The 14,829-nt window shown below is 38.6% G+C and overlaps 1 protein-coding gene across 1 annotated transcript in view; it reads right to left on the bottom strand.

Moving 5' to 3' along the window:
• Window positions 1–11,119: 11,119 nt before the first annotated feature.
• Window positions 11,120–14,829, bottom strand: part of LOC122644017 (tubulin-folding cofactor E-like) — an 80,231-nt gene continuing 76,521 nt past the window's right edge. The window contains exon 15 of the mRNA XM_043837609.1: window positions 11,120–11,256. Coding sequence (XP_043693544.1) covers window positions 11,158–11,256 — 99 coding nt within the window. The 3' untranslated portion in view covers window positions 11,120–11,157. The remainder of the gene's footprint in view (window positions 11,257–14,829) is intronic.

Raw genomic sequence — 14,829 nt, 5'->3', positions numbered from 1 at the left:
AATATGTATATCATTTTCTTTGAGATTGTATTATGTTTGTAGTAAAAAAAAAACAAAAATTTTGTGATAGTCCTCTTCTGTGCTACTGTGAGTCTGTGACTACAAAGAGGAGTAGATTGTCCTTTATATATACACAAAGTTGGATTCTCTCCAGTGCTACAGTGACTGGAACCAGGAGCAGATCCCCAGAGTTAGTGTGTATCTTTACCCTTTACAGAGCTCAATGGTAGTTTACGTAGATAATAAGATTCCCAGAAATAAATGATCATAGAAAGAGAATAAAAGATAAATGTTGTTTGCATTGTTTAAGTATCAAGCATGCCAGCTAATATATAATCAGATATGATATCCCACATTAATTTTTTCTACCATGCACTAATATTAACTTCTCCATAACTATATAGATAATTACAACATATTATACATGAACTCAACTAAATAAAATAGTTACACGTGGGCTCAAGTAAGAAAAATAACAACCATCCCTTAAGGTGGTGTAATCTCATGCATGCATGCCCAGTGCCATCCCTCATGCACGTAGCCAACCATCTCCATGGTGTGCACGTATTAAATTACATCTCCCTTGAGTTTGGTCTTTTCATCAAGACCAAGTTCTTGAAATTGAGCTCACGTACATGGCTTCCAAGTCCTCCTAGTTTATTTGGATGGTGACAACCCACTCCAGTTGATAAGAATCTTGTATTATACAAAGAGTGTCTTGAAACACAGGATGGATGGGGGAATCTGATTGTAATGTCATGTCTGGTGCTCTGATACTAGATGTTATGTGCACGACATGGAGAACAGATAAAATAGGGAAAAGAAGAAAGAAGGAAATTAAGAAGAGATAATTAAGAAATTAATAAGAGAAGAAATAGGATAATTTGTTGCTTTACAGGTGAAACCATGACGTTTTGGCTTATCAGGAGGTAGCCGATTTCTTTTCTTTAGAAAAAAACTATAGGAACCCAAGCAATAAAGCTTATCCCTTCATTCCTCGTACATACAACATTGAAAGATTACATAGTAGTTTAGATAAATACTAGTTTCCCGTGTCTCCCATTAGTTGAGAGAGTCTCAATTGAACCCACCGCATCTAGTTACTTTTAGTTACAACAATAATAACAACATCACATTTCTACTGTCACGTATAAAGTCCAACCCCTACATAATGTTAGTAAGATCGGATCATGACCTTGTACAAGTACCGTCCAAGGTCCTCTAAGAGGAGTGGATTTCATGTGAGTGGCCCAAGAGGGCCTTGGAAGGTACTTGTAAAAGAACATTGTTAATCGCCAGAGATAACAAACTAAAACTATTTATATAGAGAGGGCAATATTACAACTATATTGAAAAAAAAAAAATTTTAAATAAGTAGTACTCACAGCCACACCCGCACGCCTGTTCCCCCGGGACAGACGTGCATGAACACTGTTCCTCCGGGACAGGTCGAGTCATGCCAGAGCTGGCCCTGCCCTGCCGGGACTAGGGCCCCAAGGTGTTTCGAGGCCAGCTCAGTTCCCCACGTGGGTATCCTCCCTTTAGATCTCATACCGTTCATAGGATGTGGATCTCGCACTCTAAAAGTGGATCCCATGTCTCATAAACAATGAGAGATTCAAGGGGATTGGAGGGTACCCTGTGGGAAGAGGATCTCAATCTGAAAGAGCCTGTGGATCAGAGGGGAAAGATGTGGTGGAAAAAAAGGAGGGAGGTGATGCCCAGCCTCTCCCCCTTCATTTTCATTCTTTGCGCTTAGGTCCTTAGTACTATCATCTCTACAACAGAAGAAGAAAGGCTCATCCAAGGAATTCGGATTAAGAATCGAGCCCTAGCCATATCTCATTTACTTTTTGCAGATGATTGCCTCCTATTTTCTGAATTGAAGCTGCACCACATTACTTCCCTCAAGGACTGCCTGGATCTTTATTGTAAAGCAAGTGGACAAGCGATCAATCTTCAGAAATCCAGCCTTACCTTCAGCCCGAATACTCCAGTGCGCTTTAGGAGATGGTTTTCACGCATCTTGAAGGTTCGATATGGTGAGGGGCCCTCCAAGTACTTGGGATTGCCTTCGGAGATAGGGGTGTCCAAAAAGGAAGTGTTTAAGGAGCTAAGTATTAAATCCTGCAACCGCATCAAAGGCTGGAAAAATCAGCTGTTATCACATGAAGGTCGGGTTGTGCTCCTCAAATCTATAGGGTGCTCCCTTTCGAGTTTCGTGGCAGCTCATTTCTCTCTTCCTACCTCACATCATGATGATCTAAGACGGGCCATGACTAATTGTCTTTGGGGACAGAAAGGGGATGAGAACAAAATCCATTGGATTTCTTGGTCACGTCTTTGTTGCTCGAAGGAAAAAGGTGGGTTAGGTCTTAAGGACCCTATTCTACAAAATAGGGCGCTCTTATCCAAGGTGGCTTGGCATCTATGGTCTGACCCTAACTCGCTTTGGGCCCATTTTCTTAAAGCCATCTATCATCCAAATTCTGATTTCCTTCACGCTACAGTGGGTCATCGCCCCTCCTGGGCATGGCAAAGTCTTATTATTGGAAGGAAGGTGTTACAAAATGGCTTACTTTGGCAAGTTGGAACTGGAGCTGATATAAAGATCTGGGAAGATAATTGGATTCCCTCCTCCCCCACGTTGAAAACCCGTTATCCCAAGCCGGTGAAGTGCAATTTAAACAAAGAGTCAGAGCTCATTGATCCCATTAATAGGGTTTGGAAGGAGGAATTACTGAGAGAGTTCTTTCACCCTCCGGATATAGCGGCCATCAAGCAAATTCATCTCAACATATTCCCGAGGAATGACAAGCAGGTGTGGGGAGGTGCAAGAAATGGGCAGTTTTCTGTTAAAACTGCTTACCACACTCAGGTCAACCAACGAGACCACCTTGCGGCTGGCCAGGCTTCATCGTCTAACAGAAAGGAGTGGGAAGTAATTCCTCCCACGGTGTGGAAGCGTATTTGGCAATGTAGGACATGGCCGAAGATTAAAAACTTTCTATGGAGGTGTTGCGCTGAAGGAGTAGCGTCGGGGGAAGGGCTAGCAAAGAGAAATATTCCTATTGATCCAAGTTGCAGAAGATGTGGATATGAAAAAGAATCTATTAACCATGTTTTACTGGAGTGCCCCTTTGCGAGAGCCACTTGGTTTGGGAGCGACCTCAATTTCATCACCCCGGCTGATGATACTTCGCCATCTATAGTTCTATTTCTGCAGAACTGGGAGAACTTTATGTTTCCTTCCAAACAAAGAAGCAGAGAAGTTCTATCTTTAGCATCCTTTATATGCTGGTTCTTATGGTTGGCTAGAAACGACCTATACTTTAATGGTAAAGAGTGGAGTCCAGTGGATGTTGTTTTCAAATCTCAGAAGGCTTGACAGGAATTGGAAGAGATTCGTTATGGATTTGAGAGTGATACTCGATTGGAGGAAGATCAGACAACTTTGCTTCAGGCATGGCAAAAACCTCCCCACCAGGTCATCAAGCTGAACTGTGATGATGCGACATTGGCGAATACCAACTTGGGTGGAATCGGCTTCGTTGCAAGGAATTTTTTGGGTGATCCTGTAGCTGCAATCTCTGATAGGATGGAGTTCTCCAGTGTAAACTTGGGTGAAGCAGCTACTATTCGGCTGGGTTTACTTTGGGCTTTGGAGCAGGAAGTCTCTGAGATTATTATAGAGTCAGACAACGACACGGTCATCAGGTTGCTCAATGGTAATTCTCACAGTACCCCCTGGAGCTGGATGGAGTTCTCCATGATATTAGGACTATGGCTGACAATCTCAACTCTTGTATTTTTGCTTGCATTCCTAGGGTGATTAACACTGTTGCTCACACCCTAGTCAGGAGAGCCCTGTCCTTGACAAGTAGGACAGTTTGGCAGTCTTCCACTCCTTGGCTCTTGGATTTATGTAACCAAGATGCCTTGTGCTCAACTTGTCCCCCTTTGCAATAAAAGTTCTTTCTACCAAAAAAAAAAAAAAAAGTTTTTTTTTGGTAATACTACTTGAAGATTAATATATGAAGCTTGTTCTTCCATGTACATCATTAAATCCGTATGAAATATACTCATGAAAGTTAAAAGACAGTTGTAGAGTCTCTTTAAAGTTTTATGACCGTGTGAGTGAAATATTTATTGACAATGGGAGTTATGTAGAGGGAACGAACTAGGAGAAACCAATCTTGAATGAGAATGGGAGGGTTGATGCTGATGAGGGTTCTACGCCATAGGCTAATGGGAGTGAAATATTTATTGACCTTGGGAATGATGTAGAAGGACCAAATCAGGAGAAGCCGAATTTTTATCCTCTCTGTTACTGAAGCAGTCTTTATGCATCGCATCGTGCAGACTACAGAGGGCATGTGCACCATGTGGGGCCACTGTGCCACATGGCCTCTGCAGCACTGCACGATGCGTTACAGCACCATGCTGTAACAGGAGAGGATAACGATTCAGGAGAAACCAAGGGTGGAAAGGGACCAAACCAAGGGACAGCTGTTAGAAAACTCCTCTCCAAGGCAGCAGCCTCAGGTGCTGTAAGTCTGTGAGGAAATTAAAAAATGGTGACCCCCATAGTGATGGGACCTTTATCCGTTGCTGTAACAGGAGCGCCGTTGTGCACATCGTGCAACGTAGCAGCGGCCATGTGTGCACAGTGGGGCCTGTTGTGTGCACATGGTTGTTGTTGCGCTGCACGATGTGCACACCAGTAGATAAAAATTCATAGTGATGGGGGATCTTGCAGAAATGACCACTCTACCCATGCCTGAACATACTGTTTGGGTGGGGTCCACCCCTCGCTCCTATTAGAAGGACTTGGGGATCTGGACATGGTAGGAAATGGAGTAGATAATTTTATAGTGATGGTGTCTCTCTGTTGATCAAGAAGTGGCATTGTAAGTTTGAATGTTTGATCCTTTTAGAGTTGGTCCTAGTGCCCAGTGGTTATGAGTTCAGTCTTTCCTTTTTTCTCCTCTTCAGTTTTTTTTTTTTTGGCACAGGTGGTATCCAGCCTTTGTCCGACTAAATCCCCCAGGGCTTGCGCACGACCCTGCAACACAAATGAACCGGGAGATACTGGGCCCCTATGTTCACTAGGGAGTTTCCTCTCAGACGGGTGGCCCCAAGGGGGGAGGCGGAGTCGAACTCAGGACCTTTAGCTTCCTTAGGCCTTCCATTGCCAATTGTGTTGTCCCTTGCGGTTTCCTCTTCGAATTTTCCTTATAGCTCAATTCAGGTGTAAGGCCAGGACATAATTTGTTGTGAAGTTTTCTTCATTTATTTATTTATTTTCTTCTTTTTTTGGCAGGGTGAAAGAGAAAGATTTTTCGGACTTTATTGAATATATGATCCATTCACCCAAAAAAGAAGAGTCCCTTTTATATGGTCCGTATCACATTAATACTAGACATTTGTTTTAAAGAATGTAAAACCTAACCATGTCATTCATCTTTCATTTCTGACTAAGAGCACTCAACAAAATTTGCGGAAAATTAAAGAGTACTTCTACTAGCTAATAGATTGCCCATCTAAAATTTTCTCACTAATTGAAGATCAAGAATGTAACATTGTGTGGTTTCTTTCTTTGATGGGCGCTCCTTGGTTGCTAGCTTTGCTCCTATTGTTGAAAACCAACCAATCTAAAGCACTTTACCTCATAATGTCTCGATCTTATTCAAATCTAGTTATTAATACAAGCGGGACACACGAATAAGGATGCATCTTGTTGTCACCAAGGTGATGAAATTAGAAATTGTAACCTTCTTCTGGTTACATCTTATGTTATTGGAGACAGTTTTGATGTACAACTCTGCAAGCTATTCATGTGAAAGGGTGAGAGCTTCAAGACTTAAAAAGGGGGGGGGGGAGGGTTAATGTCTTTTCCGACTCCATGTGAGAGAGGATACGACCGTGCATGAAATTTTTGGCCTATTTATTCTAAAAAATTATTTAAGTTAAGATAAAAAAGGATTTTGTGAACAAATGATAAATGTATTTATAATCTATTCTTTCTACAAGGATAATGTTATAGTTCAACATATTACTAAGACAAATCCTTGTTCTCCATTTAAATGATAAATATAATTTAAGAAGATCAAATTCATAATGTATTTCTAAATGAAATGAGTGGACTAAAATAGTTTTCAAGTTATATTTCCATCTACACTATAGTGAAAGTTTAGTAATAAATGATTTGGAGAAAAATAAGAATTGGTAGGTAATGTATGAATCATATAAAAAAGACAGATATTAATGATGACAAGACACCAATGGAAAATGGTTGGTTTTGATAGAAACTTAATGAAAGTGATTGGCTTATAGAGATGCAAGAGTTGCCCTTTCCAAATCCAAATTTATTTCTCTACATACCAAGTGCTATTAAAATCTGTATTATCACCCCTAACCTACATAAATACTATGTCGGGATAATTTAATTTTTTATCATTACTCTTTTTAGGAGTATTATTGACTTTAAAGTACGTATTATCACCACTAACCCACATAAATACTATGTCGAGATATTTTAATTTTTTATCATTTTTTTTTGGTAAAATTAATTTTTTATCATTAATGTCCCTCTTTTTAGAAGTATTATTGACTTTAAAGCATGTATTATCACCACTAACACACAATTATATCCCTGGTTGCTAGTTGGTTTGGGGAGAGTTATAATGTATGCAGCCTTATCCCTACTTCGCAGAGAAGCTGTTTCCAGAGTTTCGAACCTGTAACCACTTGATCACAATGGAGCAATCTAACCGTTGCGCTAAGGTCCACACTACCTTGTATTATTACATTTGATTAGTTAATTTGCAGGTAATATAGAGACATAAACTTTTAAGAGAAAAATATGTTTCATTTTTTGAATCCTATGACATAGAAAAATACAAATCTTTTTTTTTTTTTTTTTTTTACAATCATATAAATCACATATTCTTTCTCTCACAATACATATTTATTTTATATTTTAATTATAAAGGTCATTACATATAAATTATTTTGTATAGATATTATGGGAGTTGATCTAGTGGACTGTCCATATCTTCCAGGTGGCATGTCTATTACACCCAAATTTTTTGTACAAGTAGGGGTCCATGTAATCTGCATACATGTCAATTCAAATTCAATCAAAGTTGGCAATGTGGCAATGGGCTTTGAACATTCATTGCATTTTGGAAAAGAAAATATTGTATTTAGAAGTTTTAAAATGATTTTAAGATTCAAATTACCTCAAAACATGCTTCCTTTTGTAAAGGTTTTAATTCCACACAACTTGCATGCACAGTTTTCTTTCATGTGCATGATGTCCAACACAAGGTACGTAGAAGAGGGATCATTATTGTCTCATGTTTCCTGCCCGGTACAGTGGTCCAGTACCTCTTATAGGGGGCAAGAAATGATGACCTAACCCCCTGCCTGAACACACTATTATCTGAGGGAGGTTAAGACATCATTTCTACCTCCCTACGAGAGGAACTGGACCACTGTATCAGGAAGGGAACAAGACCGAAAAAAAATTCCATAGGTGAGGTGGTTGATCGGTTGGCGCTATATGATGTTTCCTTAGAGGGTGCTTTTTGGCCTTTATGACTGTTGGGAGGTGGTGGTCGACTAGCCTGCCTAGGTGGTCGACCGCCAATACTTAAATGTTGAAATTAAATAATGGGAGTGACCTCCCTTGAAGTGTTTGGAGGTTGTTGGACATTATCTTTGAATACACTTTGCTTTCATAACCTTTCCAAACTCTTTCCTTTACTTGTGTTTCTACATTTTGCTATTTTCTTCCAATTTTGGTGGTTGATGTTTTGATTTATTGAGTACCACTCAAAGAGTCTCAATGTGGCCCAATATTCAGTACAACAACTACTATTATGACTAAGGAAAGTGACTGGTGGCACACCTCAATTCATTTTTCAATCTCATATTTGCGATGTGTTTTGATCGCAATATTTATTGTTTGTGGCCATGTGTTTGGTCTTCCAACCGTTAGTAATCACTATATATCACTTGGTGGATTATGAAGATACGTTTAACCAAAAATAGATTATAAAGATACGTAAAGATTATTTCTTCCAATTCTCTGTCCGGCCCAGTTTCCCAATGCCTCTAAAAATTACTAGAATGGCTATGATCTTAAGGAAAGTGACTGTTGACACACCTCAATCCATTTTCAATCTCATATTTGTGATGTGTTTTGGTCGCAATATTTATTGTTTGTGGCCATGGGTTTGGCCATCCAACTGTTAATTGTCACTATGTATCATTTGGATTACAAAGATATGCGAAAATTATCTCCTCCAGTTCTCTGGCCGGCCCAGTTCCCCAGTGCCTCTAATAAGAGGGTGGTGGATCCCACCCGGACAGAGTGTTCGGATAGGAGATAGGGTGGTCATTATGCCCCCCTTGTTGGAGGCTTTGGGGAATTGGGGCGGGCAGGAAACTAAAGGGGATAAAGATCCAAAGAAATGTTCAATATCCCAATTCTCTAGTCTTATATTCTACAATACTTAAGATCATCACTAATTTTGACAACATAGAATCATTTAATGGTTTTAATTACAAGGGAAGAACTCAAATGATTATATTCACATTAAGTTAATTGGCTATCTCATTTGCTTTAACCGAGCCTCTGTTGGTAGAGTGTGATGGCCATACTCTCAAAGCCAAGAGAGAAGCTTAGATACAAGTTGATTACCAATGCAAGAACAAAATTTTGTTGTCTAATGACTTATATAATCTGTATACTCCTTATGAATATGCAAATACTATTTGGCCTACACTAGAGAAGAAAATTGCATTGGAAGACACTAGTAGTAAAAGAGCAAGGGACCCAAGCAAGAGTAGGGCATCATCTAACAAGCACTGCCTATTAGTATAAAAAAAGTTGGATTGAACTAGTTGACTAATTTTGCAGTTCATACACCTGAGCAGTTGATTAAGGAATCAAGAACCTAACCTAAAATGACCTTCGTTACCTGCATCAGCCAACTCAAATAAACAAGTAAAGAGGGATTTTTCACTACTAGTAGACCATGCGCTTAAACAAGACTGCTTTTTTAGAGTAGAGAAGCTTAAGCTTAAAAGATCTAATAAAACAGGGAGAACTAATCTAAGAAATAAATGATTGAAATACGTTCACCGAATCCTTCTAGTAGAGGAAGAACTCGGCTTACTCACCAAGAATGCACCATAAGGAAAGGTTCCTAAGTCAGTTAAAAGTTAATTCAAATCAATGGCAGTACAATCAAATAAAACATGTTTTGTTGAATAAACAAATATTGCATCATTAACAACATAAGTAAACAGAGGTCCAGGTGAGGCAATCAATTATTCAAATCAACAATATTAGAATAAGAAGTTGATGTTACAGTAAGTTGGCCCAGTCTCTCACCCAATAGTTGTTGATTCAGTCAAAGAACCAGATCATCAGTACCAATAGTCACCTAAGTCAATCAAACTTTGAGGCATAGTTCTTAGCTTTAATCAATGGGTTGCAGAAAACCAGGGATTTGAGAATTTCAAATCTTTGGGTGGAGTGTGATTCAGTGTTAGTGGTAGTTAACTAGTTCCGATGCATGTGAACCGATTTCCTAGGTGTACTTGGCAAAAATAGTTTCGCCTGCAACGGTATGTTTTTTACTATATTTTACAATTATACTCCTTAAGAAGAAAAATATACGTTTCATTTGAAAATTTTGATTACCATATTTAATAAGACTTTTAAGATAATTCTATTACAAAAGTTTTTTGACTCCCCTTCCTTTCCCTCTTACAACCTAAGGTTCCATTTAGTCGCAAGGGGAATTAAAAAGAAGGAAAGTAAAATTTTCAAATCTAAAGAAGAAACTTTTGTAATTATTGCCCCACAAATTTGTCATTAACTCCAAACCATTCCTTATTTGGTTATTAAATTTCACTTTACTTTACATCCAAATCCCTTGAATTTTAAAAGTACAATAAAAATCATACCTAAAAAAAATCATTACTAAGCATAGTAATAAATTTAAGTTACTTATACAATCATGTTAAATGATGATTTTAAAAGCAATTTAAGTTTGAAAAACTTCACTTCCCTTCCCTCTAATTCCCCTTAAAAAAAATCATTACTAAGCATAGTAATAAATTAAAGTTACTTATACAATCATGTTAAATGATGATTTTAAAAGCATTTTAAGTTTGAATAACTTCACTTCCCTTCCCTGTAATTCCCCTCGCAACCAAACAAAGCCTAGGGAATCTACATGTCACAAGGCTTTGAGTCTACAACAACAAACTCACCTTTATCCCAACTGAATGGGATCAGCTACATGGATCCTTTAAAAACATAGGTTAAAAAAAAAAAATTCGAAATAAGAAAAGAAAAGAAAGTAAGAGGATAGAGGTACGGCCCAACAAGTTAGGAAAATCTCTGTTAGATCATGTTGGCAACATGGATCCTTGGCCCCAGAGGAAATTAGAGGGAAAATCTCAGCTTTGAATCCAGAATCTGAATATCAATTTCCTCTAGACCTCCAATGGAAAATGTACCGCATTGGCTGGGACTGATCCCTATAGCTTTTTCTCCTTTTTTAGATAAATTGCCATTTAAATTATAAGAAATTGTGCTCAGCAAACAACCCACCTCTCTCCCCCCGCCCCCAACCAGGGAAAAAAAAAAAAAAAAACTGAATATTGTTTTAGCAAGATCAAAAGGGGGATGAAAATTTTATCCTTCCGTATCTAAAGGCAGCACATGATAGACAAGATATGAAAAGGGTAACAGCTTCACAGTAGAATATTTCCATGCAACCTTAACAACCAAAAAGACAGTAGGCACATTTCACACATGCGAAAATGGAATTTTCATCCTCCCATCAGGCATGAAGCTTTTTGTAACTACACAAGTGTTTCCAAAAAGTAAAATACTATTACATAATATTTCCACCACCCACAAAAAAAAAAAAAACCTAAAACCTAATATAAGCTCTTTAACAACAGCCATAAGTCATTTGATGAAGTACATATCTGTGCAACCCATATTCTAATTCCAACATATTCCCAGGGAATTGATACAAGCCACAACAGTTCCTCATAAGACACCTTCTGGTTCAATGGTTTACGTTCACCATGAAAAGAAAATTCAATTTAATTCTAGATGATAAATCAATCGTCCGCATCGATTAGAATGGTTGCTTCATTGCCAGCTCCTAGCTCTATCAGAGAATCCATTTCATCATCAAGCAATAGAGGCATGGGGGAACCCTGCAATAGAAAAGTTTTTACATGTAAAGTACTAACTCAAATACATGACCATTTTACTCTGATTTTCTTACAGACCATATAGTAAGGCGATGGTATTTACTGCAAAATGTGTTGCAAACCATCTGATAAAACAGATCATTTAATACGAAGGTTGTTTTAAAATTAAGAATTTTCAATCTAGAGCTTTAAAGCAGTTACAAAGAAAATGTAAAATAAAGGTTGTCCACCTTTGTTTACTAAAGAAACCACCTTAGCATGTAACTTCATCAGATTTGTATGCCTCCACAAGCAGGGGTACAAACCTATACATAACACTCCAATGCAACTCAAGATAGAAACTTTAACCCATATTCAAACTCAAAGTTCACCTAGAACTCTAAAACAGAAACTAGAAACAAAATATGATGCAGAATTCCAGTAAAACGAGAAGAAGAGCAGCTTGTTGTTTTGGGTGGTTAAGTTTTTTTTGGGTTAAACTGAACCTACAGTTCAATATTGGTTCAAGTTAGACCCAATTTTAGGTCCCAATGGTATGGGTCATGGGCTTAGCGTTTTTGGGTTTTCTATTGTAATGAGCCAGTTTTATAAGCCCAAATATGAGCGATTTACGACCTATATGAAATTAGGTGTTTATTTCTATATCTTAGAATTTCCAGAGATTTCTATCTTTAAGAGTCTTAGTTGTAATGGAACTTCTCCTTAGCCCACACATGTGAGAGTTTCTTTTTTATGTTTTTCCTTAGTTTTATAAATAAAAGAAAAGGGGCTTAATATGATCCCAGATCACTAATGGCTAAGGTGAGGATCCCAAAAGAGAAAACCACAACCGCTGTGTAGAAACTAAAACCAGAATAAGAGAATTGCTTAAAAACTCTGAAAAGATGAGTCTGATGGAGCTGATTCTTTGGTCGAATGGTCAGTTTTAGATGGGAAACCAACCCTCAAAATTAGATCAGGATCCAATGGTCGGATCTAGAGCTTCAAAGGGGCCTAAAGAATATCAGGTAGTCCCAAAATAGCAACTCATATTCAGATACTGTAGTGAGATTCACGTATAAGAAATTTAAGCCCAAAACAAAGTTTCAATAAGTAGAAATCAGAATTAGCAACACACAAGTTCATAAACCAGAAAAGAAATCAGACCAAAAAACAGAAACAGATTTGAAATTAGCAACTAAAACAACAATAAAAAGTAGCCACAGATCAGATTTAGAAAAAGTAACGGAAACAAATTAGTAAGTGAGTTGGGAACTAGAAACTAGTAGCAACATGTAAATCAAAACAAGGTATAGGGCTGCTGCAGAACTCTGGACTCTAGAGAAGGCATTGTTGTATTCCCGACAAGTTGTGAAATCGATGAAGGAAGGAAGGATGGCAACATCAATGCGAGAAGCTGATTAGAAACTGAGAAAAGGAAAACGCAACAGAAATTTTGTGGACAGATGGCATGTAGAAGATCAAACAGAATAGTATCTAATATGTGCATGAATGAGAGAACAGAAACTGACCTTGAGAAGAAAAAAGAAGATAGAAGAGATGATATGGCGCCACCTAGGCGTCCAAGGGCCCTTTTACGGATGGGTGCCTTGGTCACTTTGTCGGTGTCGCCTTAGTTTTTAACCCCCTCAAATGCCTTGGGTTACCTACCACTTTGACAACTGTGTGGACTGGGCATCCCACCTAGAACTTGACCAGAATCTCACCAGTCCTCTTGGCAGCCCACCAAGGTAGCTGTTGCATCACACAATAGCATTCTGCATCTCACAGAAGTCAGTAAGTATAAGCTAAATAAACTGTTCAAATTGTTGCGGAAGTATGATCTCCTACTCCTTTATTTATAACCTTGCAACAAAACAAGAAAATAGTAATTCTTCATGCACAAGCAAGAGAGGTAATAAAATGGAAGACTTCTAGATTACTTGCCAAAACAGACGCTAATGTTGATAGAAAACTCAAAAGTACTAAGCCCATGGCCCATATAACCCATTGGGGAGTTAAAATTGGGCCTAACCAAAACTAAACCATCTCTGAACCACTACTTCAACCAAACCAAAACTGGTTCAGTCATTAAGAACCACAGGAACAAGATAAGGGCTGATTTCATACAGCCACCAGCTCTCCTCTACCTTCTGGAAATCTGCATCAACATAACTCCTCCACGATTTTGACAAACCCTGTATTATGCTTGTAATTTTCTGTAAGATGCAGCAGCAACCTCGGTGGGATACCAAGATGGACTAGTGAGATGCCAGTCAAGTTCGAGGTGAGAGGCCTAGTCCATATCTTCCTTGTTCTATCTTCTTTTTCTTCAATCAATAGGGGACAAATCTTTATTCTCTCTCCCTGCACATTCCAGTTTTCCAATTCTGTTTTTGTTCTTTTATGGTGCTATTCTATTGACTAATTACTGTTAGTTTCATCTCAGTTTCACATCAGGTTTTAGTACTGTTTCGTGGCCTTTTATAATTTGTTCCATCCTGTTGATTTGGAGCATCCACACACTTCTTTCTGTATAGAGTGTTATGGAAGCATAGTTAAAGGTTTCATTTGCCAAAATTTCAAGAAATTTCATGAAATATTTAGGTTTCAACAGATATCAAAATGAAACCTTGAACGACAAGTAAGTTTTGCAGTTTTTTGGTTTCAACAAAATGTATCATTTCAACTGAAATAATACATTCATTAATATAAAAATGAAATGAGTCGAACTTAGGACTCATTTCGTTAACATCACTGGTTTTGACAGAAAGGTTTGGGAAAACTTATGTTTTTACAATTTTTGGCCACATCACTCCTGTACAAGCATGGAACAAGTTGTTGGGCAGTAGTGGAACGTATCAAAAGCGAAGATTTGCTACATTGGAATATTTATGCAAGATTCAAAGTTGAGGTATACCAGTTTTCCAAGAAATTAAATTTCGCAAAAAAATAGGGTAAAGACTTAGTGGTTGGCCTTCATTTTTTATACGTTAAACCCTGTTGCCAAATCTATGACTTCATAGAGCTGGATTTAATTTTAAGTCGTTTTAATTGAAATACGTGTGTTCTAATACTAAATTTTGTGTAAAACCAAGAGGATGGACAAATTGGCCTATGCGAGTATTTGCGTTGAGGTCTTTGTGGATGTGTCCTTCCACCGTCCTCTATAAAGGTTGCAAATGATGAAGGCTTCTCCTTTAAGCATGAGGCCCACTACGAATAGCTCCCTCCCCAATGCCTGGTCTGCAAGTTATTCGGTCACCATACTCAGGCCTGCAGTCCCAAAGCTTCTGCCCCTACTGATGCTCCTGGAGATGTCACTCGGCCCCCACTTGTAGATATTCCAGCAAGCTCCCATACTGGCAGCTCCATTTATCCACCTCCCCCCCTCCACCATCCTTGATGTCCCGGGCCTTTGTGACCCCAGGCATGGACGGAGGAGAAGCAGACAGCGCAGGTTCTGGCGCTGAGAAAAAGCGGTATCAGGTTCTCCTCCAGGTCGCGATGGTTGTCTCTCTCTCCAACCATCGGTCCTTCCAGCAGTAACCGAAGGTTCCAATAGCACCTGTCTTTGCAGAACCCTAATGCCTACAA

The sequence above is a fragment of the Telopea speciosissima genome, chromosome 10 (genome assembly GCF_018873765.1).
Source record: "Telopea speciosissima isolate NSW1024214 ecotype Mountain lineage chromosome 10, Tspe_v1, whole genome shotgun sequence".
In the NCBI taxonomy this organism is placed as follows: Eukaryota; Viridiplantae; Streptophyta; class Magnoliopsida; order Proteales; family Proteaceae; genus Telopea; species Telopea speciosissima.
Note: the sequence above shows the minus strand (reverse complement) of the source record. Positions and strands in the feature narration are given on the sequence as shown.